The sequence below is a fragment of the Oncorhynchus keta genome, chromosome 4 (assembly GCF_023373465.1).
Source record: "Oncorhynchus keta strain PuntledgeMale-10-30-2019 chromosome 4, Oket_V2, whole genome shotgun sequence".
Lineage (NCBI taxonomy): Eukaryota > Metazoa > Chordata > Actinopteri > Salmoniformes > Salmonidae > Oncorhynchus > Oncorhynchus keta.
The window spans coordinates 31,691,608-31,708,612 of NC_068424.1; the positions used below are offsets into that span (position 1 = coordinate 31,691,608).

At 46.0% G+C, this 17,005-nt stretch overlaps 1 protein-coding gene across 7 annotated transcripts in view; it reads left to right on the plus strand.

Annotated features, from left to right (window-relative positions):
• Window positions 1-17,005, plus strand: part of cacnb2a (calcium channel, voltage-dependent, beta 2a) — a 122,967-nt gene that overhangs the window by 13,077 nt on the left and 92,885 nt on the right. The window contains exon 1 of one of the 7 annotated variants that reach the window (XM_052505922.1): window positions 4,694-5,411. The exons of 4 other annotated variants lie outside the window; for them this stretch is intronic. In XM_052505922.1, the coding sequence (XP_052361882.1) occupies window positions 5,364-5,411 (48 nt within the window). In that variant the 5' untranslated portion in view covers window positions 4,694-5,363. Of the gene's footprint in view, window positions 1-4,693; window positions 5,412-14,285; window positions 15,438-17,005 lie in introns of those variants that run through there. 2 more of the 7 variants (XM_052505920.1, XM_052505927.1) reach the window with 2 other exon arrangements.

Sequence of the window (17,005 nt, forward strand, 5' to 3'; positions counted from 1 at the left end):
CCGTTCAGAGTGGTTGCTTCAATGGCTTCCGGTAATTGCTCCTTGGAAAGCCCCAGCTGTTCCACTAAGTCGGCATCAATGAAGCTGTCATCGGCACCTGAATCGATGAAAGCGTTAATCGCTAAACTCTGATTCTTATTTATGAGGGTAGCAGGAAAACGAGGTCTGACAGGGCTCTTGAGATGTTGAAACTGGCTCGCTAACAAACCTCCCAAACTTAACGAGCCGAGCAGTTTAACGGGCGCTGAGGACAAACGGAGATGTAATGTCCCGAGCTACCACAGTAGAGGCAGCTGTTGGTCTCACGTCTACGTTGGCGCTCGTCCTTAGTTAACCCGTGCAGCCCCACTTGCATAGGTTCAGGATCTGGCGGCAGGACTCCTCCACTAATCCCGTGTGAGGGAAAATGATCAACCCGTTCTGGTCTACTTCCTGACCCGAATGGTAAACGAGTCTCAGATTGATTAGATGGACCCCACTGCTTCTCCCTCCTTCTCTCTCTGACTCTATTATCTACCCGAATAGCTAAGGTGACCAAACTATCTAGGTCACTAGGCTCTGGATAGGAGATCAGCTCGTCCTTGAGTTGCTCCGACAACCCCTGGTAAAAAAACGCTTGTAGTGATTCCTCATTCCAACCACTCTCCACAGCCAATGTCCTGAATTCTATCACAAAGTCTTCCACACTGCGAGCTCCTTGGCGAAGAGAAGACAAACGTTTAGCTGCGTAGGGAAGGGACAGGTAGGGATATTGGTGTGCAAAAGAGCAGAAAAGTAAATAAATAAAAACAGTATGGGGATGAGGTAGGTAAAAATGGGTGGGTTATTTGCCGATAGACTTATGTACAGCTGCAGCGATCGGTGAGCTGCTCAGATAGCAGATGTTTGAAGTTGGTGAGGGAGATAAAAGTCCCCAACTTCAGCGATTTTTGCAATTCGTTCCAGTCACAGGCAGCAGAGAACTGGAACGAAAGGCGGCCAAATGAGGTGTTGGCTTTAGGGATGATCAGTGAGATACACCTGCTGGAGCGCGAGCTACGGATGGGTGTTGCCATCGTGACCAGTGAACTGATATAAGGCGGAGCTTTACCTAGCATGGACTTGTAGCATCAATGCCTTTCTTAAAATCAATACACAGTTAGTTAAAATAAATTAATGTTAGCAGGCAATATTAACTAGGGAAACTGTGCCACTTTTCTTGCGTTCAGTGCAAGCAGAGTCAGGGTATATGCAGCAGTTTGGGCCGCCTGGCTTGCGAACTGTGCGAAGACCATTTCTTCCTAACAAAGACCGTAATTAATTTGCCAGAATTGTACATAATTATGACATAAGAAGAAGGTTGTGCAATGTAACAGCAATATTTAGACTTAGGGTTGCCACCCGTTCGATAAAATACGGAATGGTTCCGCATTTCACTGAAAGAAAAAAAACGTTTTGTTTTCAAAATGATAGTTTCCGGGTTTGACCAGATTGACCAAAGGCATGTATTTCTGTGTGTTTATTATAATTAAGTCTATGATTTGATATTTGATAGAGCAGTCTGACTGAGCGGTGGTAGGCAGCAGCAGGCCCGTAAGCATTCATTCAAACAGCACTTTACTGCGTTTACCAGCAGCTCTTAGCAATGCTTGAAGCATAGCGCTGTAGTTGTTCCCCTTGCGCTGCATGGATAACGCTGCTTTGATGGTGGCTGTTGTCGTTGTGTTCCTGGTTCGAGCCCAGGGAGGAGCGAGCGAGGAGAGGGACGGAAGCTATACAGTTACACTGGCAATACTAAAGTGCCTATAAGAACATCCAATAGTCACAGGTATATGAAATACAAATGGTATAGAGATAAATAGTTCCTATAAAAGCTAAAAGCTAAAACGTCTTAACTGGGAATACTGAAGACTCATGTTAAAAGGAACCACAAGCTTTCATTGTGAGAACAAAAAGCTTAGCTTTTTTACAGTGCCTTGCAAAAGTATTCGGCCCCCTTGAACTTTGCGACCTTTTGCCACATTTCAGGCTTCAAACATAAAGATATAAAACTGTATTTTTTTCTGAAGAATCAAAAACAAGTGGGACACAATCATGAAGTGGAACAACATTTATTGGATATGTCAAACTTTTTTAACAAATCAAAAACTGAAAAATTGGGCATGCAGCTATCTGTCATGGTAGCTGCGTAAGAAACGAGTGAGTGATGATCACTTCTCTGATACAATGGGATGGTAGTCCCCCTCCCATTGCCTCTGTGAAAGGTCTCTGCCTGTAATGATGCTCCTCCATCAAAACAGTGACGCCTGTCACACCTACCCCAGAATGAGGCATTGATGTGACACTCCGATTTATCAAGGCAGAGAGGAAAGAATGTGCCATGTTTTTTGTTTGTTTTTTCTAACTAGTGGGCTCTAAAAAAAGTTCCCGCTTGCCCAGATAGGAGATGAATATATATTGATTCATTACAGTACATATGAAAGCATCACTGGAGGCTATCTGTAAATACTGTAAGAGCCTGTTCCCTTCCCAAATGATGGGCCTATGGACTCTGGTCAAAAACAGTCCACTATATAGGGTAACAGTTGGGACGCACACTCTGCTTTGGTCAAACTGGCCTTGCCTGGCCTCGAGAGTACGGGGTTTGCCCCCTTGTCCGTGCTCAGGTCTCTAGCCGACGATCTGACAGTAGACGTCACGTTACGATTGTCCTTGTGACAAATAGCTCTCTGGAACCTGTGGCGCGTACTAGATGGAGCAGAGAGAGGAGAGCAGCATGAACAAGGAGAGGGGAGCGTCTCTACTGGCACCCCTTTCCCGTATATAGGGCTCCTGTTAAAAGTAGTGCACTACATAGGGAATAGGGTGCCGTTCGGGACGCAACATATAATAGCAGCAGCAGCAGCGGGCAGCAGAGAGAGACACCGTCAGCGGCTGCCCTTGCCCCGTGGAGCGGGGGTGGGGACACTGCCGTCTGTTTTAGTCACAGCACAGCAGATGCCAGAGTATCAATGTCATCTCTGCATACAATTAATGCCTTAAAGGGATACGTCGGGATTTTGGCAACGAGGCCCTTTATCTACTTCTCCAGAGTCGGATGAACTCGCGGACACCATTTTTATGTCTCTGTGTCCAGTATGAAGGAAGCTAGAGGTACTTTCATGAGCCAAGGCTAACTAGCATTAAAGGCAATGCTAGCAGATACCCATAGACCCCCAGTCACTGTGCAAGCGCTAGTTAGCAACTTCCTTTAAACTGCACACAATGCTTCAATTCCAAAATCCTGAAGTATCCCCTTTAAGCCTGTATTAGCAGGATCAAACGGAGAGCCACATTGTGCTATAAGGACGACAGCCATTGAAATGACTCAAACTTTCCTCGGCAGAGGGGAAAAAACACTGAGGCTGCTGTAGAGCGTTGGAAGAAATGCTGCTGCTTACCCAATGCAGCTTATGATGTAAACAGCACAGCTCTCCCCTGGAGAGGGAAAGTACTCATAAATACCAGCCTTTGAGACACCGAAAAGGAGAGGATTCCAATCAGTAAGAGTGAGATAGGGAGAGAGAGAGAGAGACAGAGAGAGAGAGAGAGAGAGAGAGAGACAGAGGGAGAGAGAGAGAGAGAGAGAGAGAGAGAGACAGAGGGAGAGAGAGAGAGAGACAGAGGGAGAGAGAGAGATAGAGAGATAGGGAGAGAGAGAGAGAGAGAGAGAGAGAGAGAGAGAGATAGGGAGAGAGACAGAGACAGAGAGTGAGAACAAAAAGGAAAGCGGGAGAGACAGACCGAGGAAGTGAGAAATAATGAAATAAAGTTGGCTTTGTCGGGAGGGAGAAAGGGAGAGAGCGTGAGGGTAAAGCCTATGTTCTAAGCCAGTATAGTGCCGGTGGCCAATTGAAATTCAGACTGTGTATCATCCATCCCTGTGTACTCAGACAACAGCACCTGCTCTTCAATGCAGCGAGGAGACAATGGTAAAGATAGGACAGCCAGTCTCTCTCACACTCCTCTATCCTTCTGTTATACCCCTCTCCTCTCTACCCTTCTCCGACTACGACAGGACACTGAGAGAGGAGGTGACTGAGAGACATTACACACCCTTGCAAGGAGAGAGAGTGGTGGGAAGGGATGGTAGGGTGAGCGAAGGGGCGGAGAGATGGAAGGCTTGATTGCAGCAGAGACACAGCAGTGAGTACATTAAGTTCTGGATTCAATCATCTGTTAGGCTGAGTGCACTGGGCAGGGCAAGGCAAAGAGCAGGAGAGACAAGGGGTGGGGTGAGGAGGAGAAGAGGGAAGGGGAGGAGAGGAGAGGGGGAAAGAGAGGCGATGAAGCCAGTGTTCCACTCAGCGCTCAGACATGACTGAGCCAGGGACCACAGGGAAAGTGAGAGAGAGAGAGTCCTGCTACTGCTGCTGCTCTCTGCACCAGACACAACCAGACACAGTCTCTGTTCTCACCAGCTAGCCCAGCAGCCAGATCTCTGTCTGAGCCTCTGCCCTACCTTGCCTGACCACTGCCCTGCAGTGTTCTCTGTTTTCCAGCAACACACTTTCTACAGAAGACTTAGAAAGAAAAGGAAGATTACAGAGAAAGAGTCCTGTTGACTCTTTCCTGTCCGTCCATCTGACTGAACCCAAGGTGGAGGCAGAGAGAGAGAGAAGAGGCGTGGCGTAAGCGGCGAGGGCAACGCCCCCCTACTGGAAGGACAGTGGTAGCTCCGCCTCCACTTCTGAGTCAGGACCCCTCTGCACCGTGTGTCCCCCAGGCGCCTCTACAGGACAAGACTGTACACACACACACACACACATGAGGAGCTGAACCAGAACCAAGGGAGACAGCCAGACAACCGGTCAATCAGGCAGACAGCCACCGTACGGAGCTGAACAGCAGCAGTACTGCAGTGGATTTGGTTGAAAGCTAAATAGAGGAGCAGCCCCACGGTGCTGAAGAGGATAAGGATTTGGGTTGGGGTAACAGGCAGTGCTGTAACAGACCTGCGCCTCACTCAGAGGCACTCTACTCTCCTGGCCTCTGCTGCGCTGTCGGACATGGGGGCGGGCTGGAGGGCTGAGGCGGCACTGGAGTCAAATTTGCTGTGGAAACTGCCCTGCCGAGAGTTAGATTAGATAGTGCTTGGGTCTGACTGTGAGGATCTGATTGCACGTGTGGAGGGGGAGGGGGGGGGGGCTCGGCGTGGATACGGCTCTCTCCTTCTACTCCGTCTCCTGCCTTCGTTCCCTTTCTCCCTTCCATCCTCCTCCCGTCCTCCCCCCCCCCGCGGGCCAAGTGTTTAGCCATGGACCGAGGCTGAGTGGATGCTGCTGCCTGACAGGGTGTCTGTGAGGCGGCTGCCGTCTGTTCCTGAACCCCCCTGATCCCCCTTCATGCCGTGCTGTGGGCTGGGCCATCGCCGGAGAGCACAGCTTCCATACGTGAGTCTGTTGCCTATTTCTATCAATTTTAGCACCGAGAAGAGATTTTAATAGAGGGAGAAAGTGTAATTGCTGCTTCCACTGAGAGGGCAAACAGAGGCGTCAGGTATTAGTCTTAGTAATGTTGTACTGTGTTCAACACCGCATACGCTAAGAAAGCGTTTCCGTTAATGATTCCTTCTAGGAATACCTGTAGCTCGTTCAAAGTCGTGTGTGTGTGTGTGTTAAATCAAATCAAAGTTTATTGGTTGCGCACACAGTTTAAAAGATGTTATCGAGGGTGTAGCGAAATGCTTATGTTACTAGCTCCTAACAACGCAGTAAAATGTCCAACCAGAACACAAATAATATACCCCCCCCCAAAAAGAAAATCTTATCAAGAAATGTTTTAAATGTCAGAAGGAATCCAATTAACCCAAATAGCACTGTAACAGTAATCCAACTGCAATCTATACATATATACCCCAGAAGAATTGACACAAGATATACTCAGAATGATATGTACAGCAGTAGATATTAGAGTGGGCTATATCATGAATCCAGTATGTAAATAAATCTGTGGTGTGAATAAACAGTGCAACTAAAATGGGTATAGTAGTAGAAATAATAGAATGAGCTATGTCGAGAATACGGTATTTAAATACACAGTACATTTGCAAGAATTTAGCTTCCGGACTTGAGTCTGGAATATAAATGATTAAAAAAAAGGTAGTAGAAAATATGCTTTATTGTCACATACACCGGATAGGTGCAGTGAAATGTTTTTTTGTTTGTTTCTACCATAGTAGCATGGCGTCCCTAGAGCAAATGAGGGATAAGTGCCTAGCTCAAGGGCACATTGACAGATTTTTCACCTTGTCAGTTCGGGTATTTGAACCAGGGACCTTTCGGTTACTGGCGCAACACTAACTGCTAAATATGTATGTGAAGGGTGTGAATGGACAGTGTGTGTGTGTGTGCGTGCGTACATTCCTGTATGCATGCAGGCACGTGCAAATGTTTGAGTGTGTGTATATATAATAAATGAAAATAGGATGCTTCATTTTCACATACACCAGATAGTATGTGCATGTATGCCTGAGAGAGTGAACACAGCAACAAGCGCACACACGTGCACACACACACACACACACACACACACACACACACACACACACACACACACACACACACACACACACACACACACACACACACACACACACACACACACACACACACACACTTTCTCTCTCTCTCTCTCTCTCTCTCTCTCTCTCTCTCTCTCTCTCTCTCTCTCTCTCTCTCTCTGTTTATCTGCAAGCTTAATTGTTTCTCTGTTCCAGCTGCACCCTCCCTGAGACTGCAGGGTCTAGCTGCGAGAAATCTTAGCGCTCGACTCTTAGCGGACTGCCAGCTTTCGACCCATCCAGCCAGCCACACTAGGAGGCAGCTGATGCATCTTTTATTTCATGTTTATTTTGGGGATTGGACAGGGAGAGGATGTCGTCAGTGGGTGGCATAGAGCGATGTCCTCAGACTCCGCGCTGCAGACGCCGGGCACATCCCACTGGGCACAAACGTCAGTTCAACGTCCAGTTTTGATTTACATTTGGTTCCGTTTATTCGTGCCCGGTTATAGACTGAAGAGATAGAAGTCTCTTGGCTGGCTCAGCACTCTCTCTCCCTGCAGTGTACTGTGAAACAGTAGCTACTGTTTTACACACACACGCACACACACACACACACACACACACACACACACACACACACACACACACACACACACACACACACACACACACACACACACACACACACACACACACACACACACACACACACTACATAACACAGGGACTGCTGTCACCACTAGATGTCCCTGTAACTCCTTTCAGATCAGATGTTACGCACCCGCCACACACACACACACACACACACACACACACACACACACACATTTCACACATGCACCCAGCAACGCAGATTTTATGGTACTATAACCAACTCATGATGCATTAGTGCAGTAGTGTTTTCATCAGGTTCACCTTTGTATGAATTATGATGTCACCCCCAGATTATGATGTCACCACAGAGTTTGGTTGTTAATGTGTACAGAATGTTCTCAGATTTGGCCTGTAGTTTGATATCATTCCATTATGACGTTTCGCTGGTCTAAATCAAAGCCAGCCATAACTAAATGCTTACAGTAGATGCAGGTTCTTTTCTGGATCAAAATGGGGCTTAGGTGGTGGGTGTGACAAGAGCGTGGCCATGGGCGTGGCCAATGGAGTGGTCGCTGACTGAACATTTTAGAGGCCCTCCCGTTGGCCGCAGTGACAACATTTGGCTGTTTTAAACTAATTTCCTGCAATTCTACTCATTTTCCATGTGGTGGAGATACCATTGTGTAGTTTGAAAGCAAAATTCCTGCAATTCTACAGATTTTCTCTTGGGGCTAAGAGAACATTTGCAGTTTTAAAGCTACAATGAACAAAAATAAAAACGCAACATGTAAAGTGTTAGTCCCATGTTTTTCATACAAACAATTTGGGCACAAATTTGTTTACACCCCTGTTAATGAGCATTTCTCCTTTGCCAAGATAATCCATCCACCTGACAGGTGTGGCATATCAAGAAGCTGATTAAACTGCATGATTATTACACAGGTGCACCTTGTGCTGGGGACGATAAAAGGCCTCTCTCAAATGTGCAGCTTTGTCACATAACACAATGTCACAGCTGTCTCTAGTTTTGACGGAGCGTGTAATTGGTATGCTGACTGCAGGAATGTCCATCAGAGCTGTTGCCAGATAATTTAATGTTTTTCTCTACCATAACCTGCCTCCAATGTAATTTTAGAGAATTTGGAAGTAAGTCCAACTGGCCACACAAACACAGACCACGTGTAACCAGGCCATCCCCTGACCTCCACATCCGGCTTCTTCACCTGTGGGATCCTCTTGAGACCAGCCACCCAGACAGCTCATGAAACTGTGGGTCTGCATAACCGAAGAATTGCTGCACAAACTGTCAGAAACCGTCTCAGGGAAGCTCATCTGCATGCTCGTCGTCCTCACCAAGGTCTTGACCTGACTGCAGTTTAGCGTCATAACCAACTTTAGTTGGAAAGTGCACACCTTCGATGGCCACTGGCACGCTGGAGAAGTGTGCTCTTCTCAGATGAATTCCGATTTCAACTGTACCTGGCACATAGGAGGCAGCATGTATGGTGTCGTGTGGGCGAGTGGTTTGCTGATGTCAACGTTGTGAACAGCGTGCCCCATGGTGCCGGTGTGGTTATGGTGTGGACAGACATAAGCTACTGACAACGAACACGACTGCATTTTATCGATGGCAATTTGAATGCACATAGAAACCGTGACGAGTTCCAGAGGCCCACTGTCGTGACATTTATCCGCCACCATCACCTCATATTTTAGCATGATAGTTCACGGCCCCATGTCGCAAGGATCTGTACACAATTCCTGGAAGCTGCAAATGTCCAAGTTCTTCCATGTTCTGCATACCCGCCAGACATGTCACCCACTGAGCATGTTTGGGATGCTCTGGATTGATGTGGGACAACATTCCACAGGCCACAATCAACAGCCGGATCAACTCTATGCGAAGGAGATGTGACGCGCTGCATGATGCAAATGGTGGTCAAACCAGATACTGACTGTTTTTTTTTATCTACACCCCTATCTTCGTTTTAAAGATATCTGTATTCCTAGTCATGTGACATCCATAAATTAGGGCCTAATTTATTTAGTTCAATTGGTTGATTTCCTTATATGAACTGTAAGTCAGTCAAATCTTTGACCAAATCTAATCACATTTTATTGGTTACATACCATACGCCTATTTAGCAGATGTTATTGCGGGTGTAGCGAAATGCTTGTAACATTGTTGAGTTTAAATTTTTGTTTGGCGTCATTTCCTGGTATTCTAAATATTGTGCCATGGCTTATGCTATCTGAATGGCTCAAACATCAAACTTGCAGTGAAGCCGCTCAACATCTACATCACATTAGACGTCTGACAGACTCCCATCCAGAGGGACCCACAGATGCAACCAGGGCCAACGCCCCGCTCAAGGGCACGTCGACAGATCTCCCACAGGGTCAAAACCGAACCAGCGACCCATCAGCCCCAAGAGCTGCCCCTCAACCATCCGAGAACCCCCACCCACCCGCACACTCTGTCCCCCAAGGAAAATAAAATAATTCCATCCCCCAAGCCCCCCCCCACCCCAATTCACCAACAACCAACAAAATGGACAAAAGAGGAAAAAAAAGAGAAAAACAAAGGAAAACAATAATGCAAAAAAACAAAAGACAACAGAAATCATAACAACACGGTTTGGACATAAGCAGCCCGAAAAAACCCTGAGATACATAGTCTTTGTCCCAAATGACACCCTATTCCCTATTTAGAATCATTTAGTCACTACTTAGTATAGGTATAATGTGGGATGAAGCCATAGAGGTTGTACATACATTTCTATGGATAAATGACACTAGTCCAATCAGCATACAACACATGCATTATGCTGCCAGTACAGCTGTTATAGCTGCTACTATGTCAGACTACTTAAGTCTTTTAGCTGACATAGTTGTTGTAAATTATCCTCTGCGACGACGACAACAACAAAAAATCCTAATTTTACCGCTCTTCCACAGTGGTTTCTGTTTAAGTCTAGGACCTCGATACCAGGCGGTGTCAGAGGAAAGCCCTAAACATTGCCAAAGACTCCAGCCACCCTAGTCATAGACTGTTCTCTCTGCTACAGCACGGCAAGCGGTACCGGAGCGCCAAGTCTAGGTCCAAAAGGCTTCCTAACAGCTTCTACCCCCAAGCCATAAGACTCCTGAACAGCTCTTCAAATGTCTACCCAGACCTGTTTATATCCATGCATTGTCACTTTGCCTCTACCTACAGTACATGTACATATTACCTCAATTACCTCAACTAACCTGTGCCCTCGCACATTGACTCTGAACCGGTAACCCCTGTATATAGCCTCGCTACTGTTATTTTATTGTTGCTCCTTAATTATATGTTATTTTAAAAATGTTCTTCTTTATTTTTATTAAATGTTTTTTTTTTTTTTACCGTAGTTTATTTTAGTAAAGACTTTCTTAACACTTATTTTTCTTAAAACTGCACTGTTGGTTAAGGGCTTGTAGGTAAGCATTTCACTGTAACGTCGACCTACGCCTGTTGTATTCGGCGCCTTTCGACAAACACAATTGGATTTGATTTGAAGTCACTTTGGCCACGTCTGCCCGGGACGCACACTCATGTTGCCGTGGTCTGGATTAACACTTACAAAAGAGCGGATTTTTAATCTGAATGATGAGTGGATTAGTGCAGGGCTGCAGGCTGCAGGGGTTAGGCTTTACTGCCCCTGTGCAGCTGGAGAGATGGCTGTTGTTCTACTCACGACACGACATGCTGGACACTCTGAGCAGGGACCAAGAGCTCTCTGTGTGTGGGATGCTTTTGAAAATGCAGAAAGACGTTCTTTGTGGAAGAGTGACATGAATAAAGCATGTATGGATTTGTATTTTTGTGTATATATGGCTATTTTACTACTGTAGACTACAGTATATGGTGTGGTAAGAGCCCGAGCATGTTCAAGTGATTCTAGCAGCCTTTTGAACTTCCGAGACTGCTTCCTTCCGTGACACACCGCTCTTTCTATGTCACTCCTCTCACATGTTTCCAATATGGAGGCCCAAACCGCCGTTTTACGTCCGAAATGGGGCGGAACGCAATTACGCTTGCGTTGGAATTTGGAGCACGAAAAGGGAGACCTTGCCTAGATGGGACTCTTGTCTGACACTGACAAGTTGCAGACGGAAGGGCCAGGGCGGTCTTAGACACTCTGCACGGAAACAGGGCTAATTGAAGACAGCAGGCCCGGTCAAACTCCCTTTATTTTGTTTGCTTTTCCTGGTTCCCCTTACGCAACAGGACCGGAGAGTAGTGCATTTGTAGCAGCAGAGGCTGCTGAGGGGAGGACGGCTCACAATAACATCTGTAACGGAGTGAATGGAATGATACCATTCGTCCGCTCCAGCCGTTACCACAAGCTCGTCCTCCACCAATTAAGGTGCTCCCAACCTCCTGTGATTTGTAGCGTGTTGCACGAGTTTAGCAACACAGTGAGCGTAGCAGCAACAGAGTAGACACAACTCCATAGGGGCAGTTTCCCGGGACACGGATGAAGCCTAGTCCTGAACTAAAAAGCATTCTCCATTGAAAGTTCGTATTTGTCCAGGGCTAGGCTCAATATGTGTCTGGGACACCACCCCTTACTGTCTTTGCAGGAAGTGTGAGGTGTTCAGTACTGTAGGTGGTTTGGTGTGTGTGTGCTTGTGCCTTTTAGGAGTATGCAAGGTCAGCGGTTCGCAAGCTGTTTGATCATGATGTATTGCTATTCAATGCACTACTCTATGTGTGTCCATGTCAGTATAGAATCTATCTACTCACTGTCCACTCCTGGAAGAAATCCAGTGTTTCTTCACTTTTTAAGAGGTTATACTAAAACGATGCAGTCATTTTCTTCAAAGTATGTCACATTGGCTGGGTATGTGATGAAAGTGAACCAAATAAAGAGTGAGACACGAGACAAGCGTCAGAGCATTTCATGGAATACTTTATTTTTCCCTGAAACATAAAGTTGAGCTGCTAGTGGTGAGATAATCTCCCCTGGCGAATGTGTGACCTGGAATTCCCAGTTTTCCACGCGTTGGGATGAGAGCCCAGAGCCGGAACGTCGGGCCAGAGCAGACACTTTGTATGGAGCTGGGTTTCCTTGGCAATGGATGTACGTTCCTCCACTTTTCCCAAGAGTGGTAGGGAAACGTCCGGAAAAATGGGATGGCTAATTGACCACAGAAGAAGACGGCCCAGGAATATCTCAGTTTCACGCAGGATTTTACAGGCTTTTTACATAATCTGTCATCTCGCCCTCGGAGTAGTGGAAACTGTGATATACGTCTGCGGAGGCCTTGTGTGTGTATCGTAACTCACTGGTCTGGAAACACTGATCTCAATGAGACCCAATGGTGGGTGTGATCAGAGACAGATCTGTAGGGAGTTAGGTACTGCTGTTTAAAAACACTCACCGGGCTGGGTTGTATACATTAGTGCACACGGCAGCAAAAAATGTTTTGGGAAAAAAGGTATATTCTTTTCTCATTTGAGAAATTCAGGATAGCCCCCCTCCCCTCCCCCTGTTTTGGCGGAAGAGAGGAGGGCCTATCCTGGAAATAGTGGAGATGGTGAAGTGGCACCAGTCTCCTTCGGCTCGTCCTTCACTACTGTCGATTGATGCTTAAGATCTTCACTTGTGTGACAGCATACTGGTGGTGTCTGGTCAGGCTCCTATCAAAATACAGCTTTCCTCTCTTTCTTATATCATTAGCAACTCATCCTTAAATGGATTCTCCTTAGGAAAAAAATGAAGAATATAGTCACAAGTGCTTGTCGTCATTTATATTTGTGTGTATACACAACATTTTCAGTCGTTCTGCAGTAGGGTTGCAAAATTCCCATAACTTAAAAAAGAAAAAACCCAGGTATTCCACAAATCCTGATTGGAACATTCCCGGAATCAAGACGGAATAAAAAAGGAAATCCAGAATCCTCTAACCATGATTTCTGAAAAACCTGATTTTGGACAAATTACCGGAATGTTGCAATCCTGCATCCATGTCATGCTTGTTGGTTGGTAACATATGATTCATATGCAGTTCTTTTCATCACCCAAGATAAATATCTACAATAAATACTCATTCCCCTTTAGTATTGGGTGCGAATGAAGAACCTCTGTGTCATATCTGAATACAGTCGGCTATAGGAAGTTCATGTGTGATGACTATCTTCAGACAAAATAGAGGTGTATACGCTCTTAGAAAAAAGAAAGGGTTCCAAAAGGGTTCTTCGCCTGTCCACATAGGAGAACCTCATCTGGTTCCAAGTACAGTAGCACCCTTTTTGGTTCCAGGTAGAACTTTTTGAGGTTCCACAGATCCCTCTGTGGAAAGAGTTCTACATGGAACCAAAAAAGGGTTCATCAAAGATTTCTCAGAGTAACCCTTTTAGGTTCTAGATAGCACCTTTATTTATGAGAGTGCACTTATGTGTTGATCAAATGCCTGGAAGATCATGGAGGCTCCACTGTTCCATTGCTCCACCTTGATACTCACATTTGTTCAATCAAGTCAGTACCGGAACAGTGCAAAGCACATACAGTATTCAGATCCCAATTCCAATTTCAGAGCTGAATTAAATCCACTCAGTTGAATTCCATTTCATGCCATCTACACTGACTCCTCCACTGTATATGACACCCCCTCTGGCTTGTGCGTCGATGACCTATATAGCCCATCTCTATAAAACACACAGAGAAATGGCCCATCATCAAGATACCATTACGCACTTAGGGAGCGCCAGGCACGGCCCATGCCAATTTAATAACGGGCACCTCAGACCGCCTGTGCATCCACACTAAGTCAGGCGTCTCGTAAAAAAGGGAACAGATGCTTCTTAGCATCCAATTAAGAGTGGGGATGCAGAAGACTCCCTCTTCTCCTTCTCTTCCCTCTCCTCCGCGCACCAGGAGACGGTCATTAGCCCATATGGATACTTGAGCACAGTTAATTCGAGTGACAGACGTTAGAATTGTATTAGGGCTACATAAAATGTTACGTAAAGGCTACCATTAATTCTGAACCTGAACCTGTTAATTGTTTGTTCATGATTATGTAGGTCTAGAAGTTTATTGAGTAAGAGAAGGAGTGAAAGTGAGAGAGGCGGGCGAGATTGAGTTAGAGGGGTAAGAGTGAGTAAAAAATGGAGAGAAGTTGAGATCGTGGTCAGATAGTGGGAGACTGGGTGTAATTGTGTGGATAGAGGATAGTAAAGGAAAAGGCTGAAGGGTTGGGAATGATAAGAGAAAACAGAATAAAACCTCATTCCTAGTTAGTTTACCCTCACCCCATTGGCTTGTCAGAGTACCTATCTCTGCTTGGGCGCCCTGGCAACAGGTGCCAGCCAGGCGAGAACACATACAGTACCCTAGAGAGAGGGGGGAGAGAAGGATGGAGGAAGGGGGAGAGAGAAAACGAGTTTGACGTGGGAGAGAAAGAGATGTGAGATCGAGGAGCATCAGCAACACAAGGTAGGGTGAAGAGAGAGAGAGAGAGAGAGAGAGAGAGAGAGAGAGAGAGAGAGAGAGAGAGAGAGAGAGAGAGAAAAAACCTAGATTTCCATAGCGAGTTACCAGGTCAGGTATTCCAGCGGATGCTCTCTTGACTCTCTCACCCCTCACCCTCTGGGAGTGATGCTGATCTCTGATCTGCCTGTCTGAGGATAACTTCATAACTCCGCCCTCTGTTACCAGCAGAATCAGTGTTTTCCTCCTAATGCTTCCATAAGCCCACCCGTGGGAGCCACCGGCAAGGACCTGCTCAGCGATTGGACACTTGCTACGGTACAGCAGGAGGGCGGGTTATAAACCTGCCGGTTGGGGCGTTGCATATTCATCGCCAGCCATGAATACATAATCAGTCCAGGAGGTTACTCTGGACTACCGGGAAGAGGAAGAAGTGGATACAACGTTTGGAGGGAATTCACTCAACTTTCTCAGGTCTTGACAATGGCGACGATTGCGCTGCTTGGAGAACCGGAAAGGTGTTGACGCCTTGTTTTCTACTTGCCTTTCTTCTTCCTCTTTTCCTGTGGGTGTGTCTGCAGTGCTGCGGTCGGATGTGTCCGCCACTCCTGACAGATGTTGGAGTCGTCTAGAGCCGAGGAGGATTTTAATTTGACAGTTCGGAGGGCAGAAGACCCATGGCTGAGCTCCACCGCGGCCCCTTTGCCCTTACCCCCTGTCCCGCTCTCACCTGCCCGCCGAACTTGCTCCTACTGTGGGGATAAGAGCCGCTAAGGAGGGGCTCCTCTCTCCATCCATGCTGCCAGGCTGCTCCTGTTGCCATGCTCAAACCACCCAAGAATAAAAATGTCTCCTGGGTAAGTGGGGTATGTGCAGGCGGTGCTCTGGTATGTAGGGCGCTTTTCAAGGGAGGGCGGAAGGGGATGGAGGTGCAAGATACCCTACCCATTACTTACCTCTGTGCTTTGACTTGGCGCTCTAGGCGCTCTTCAAACCCATGAACAATCACTTGTTCTACATTTGCTCTGTCAGATATCACATTGAATCATATCAATAGGAACACATGGATATTTCAAAAGTATTTCATTGTAAATTGTGACGGAATTGATTGTCAGGAAAGTGTTGCTCATTCAGTGTTCATTCTTATAGCGGCATTTGCGAGTTTAATGTTTGTTGAGCCGTTCCCTCCACCAAGGCAGAAGTCTATCATGTTTAAAGGTGTTCTAACACCGTCAGAAAGCCGATGATTCATGTATAGATGATTCACTTCCAGAACAGGAAGTTCTATGCTTTTATTTTCCTAACCTAATTGAAAAAGCGCCGTCGCTGAAATGACATTGTTTGTATGTTAGTCCAGTTCGTTCGTCGCCAGCTGTTATCTAAGCATGGAGTACTAATGAACAAAAAAGCATTCTGCAGTTGACATAGGCATTATTTCAATCTTCTAGCCCTGATTGGGGTTATGACAAAGTGACAAACAACAATAACATTTGTTTTGGGGATTTGTCAAGCATTTCTGTAATCTTCGGATTTGACTTAATCTGAAGGAGTTGATTTGAAAAAAAAAAAAAAAAAATGGAGATTCGCACCGGTACCCTGGGGGTAGTTGATAGTGGCAGGACTGGAGTGCAACCTGGGATAGATAGCCGTGGTTTTAGTTTTCTCCTGAGCCATCCGATGGCTATTTCAGGGGAGGCTTTAGCGATTTAGGAATTATATAACTACTACATGCCCACTTTATGAGATCTGGCCATGCCCAAGCCCAGATAACAATCAATCAGTCCATTACTTTGTCTTTTCATGACAGCAATGTTTGTTGTCAAAAAATAAATAATGTCATGTCAACTTGAAAGTCAGTGACATTGGAGATGCATGTGTGTTTGTCTGGGGAAAGCATTGTCTCCATTAGCTGATGAGTATAACCGGGAGGGACTCAGAAAGTTTACCATGAGCCCCATGATAAATAATCCAGTCATGTGATTGAAATGCCATTCTGGAAGCACAGGTTTTTTATGTATTTTCGGTAAGCGGTAGACAACAGGTATTATTGCTTTGAGGTAGACTTTAAGTCATTTTAAAATGTTCATGTCTGCAGGAAGGACAATGGGAAGGTATTGGGCGTATGCGTATACCTATTAGCGGTCGACCGATTAATCGGAATGGCCGATTAATTAGGGCCGATTTCAAGTTTTCATAACAATCGGAAATCGGTATATATATTTTTTACACCTTTATTTAACTAGGCAAGTCAGTTAAGAACACATTCTTATTTTCAATGACAGCCTAGGAACGGTGGGTTAATTGCCTTGTTCAGGGGCAGAACGACAGACTTTTACCTTGTCAGCTCGGGGATTCAATCTTGCAACCTTACGGTTAACTAGTCCAACGCTCTAAACACCTGCCTTACATTGCACTCCACGAGGAG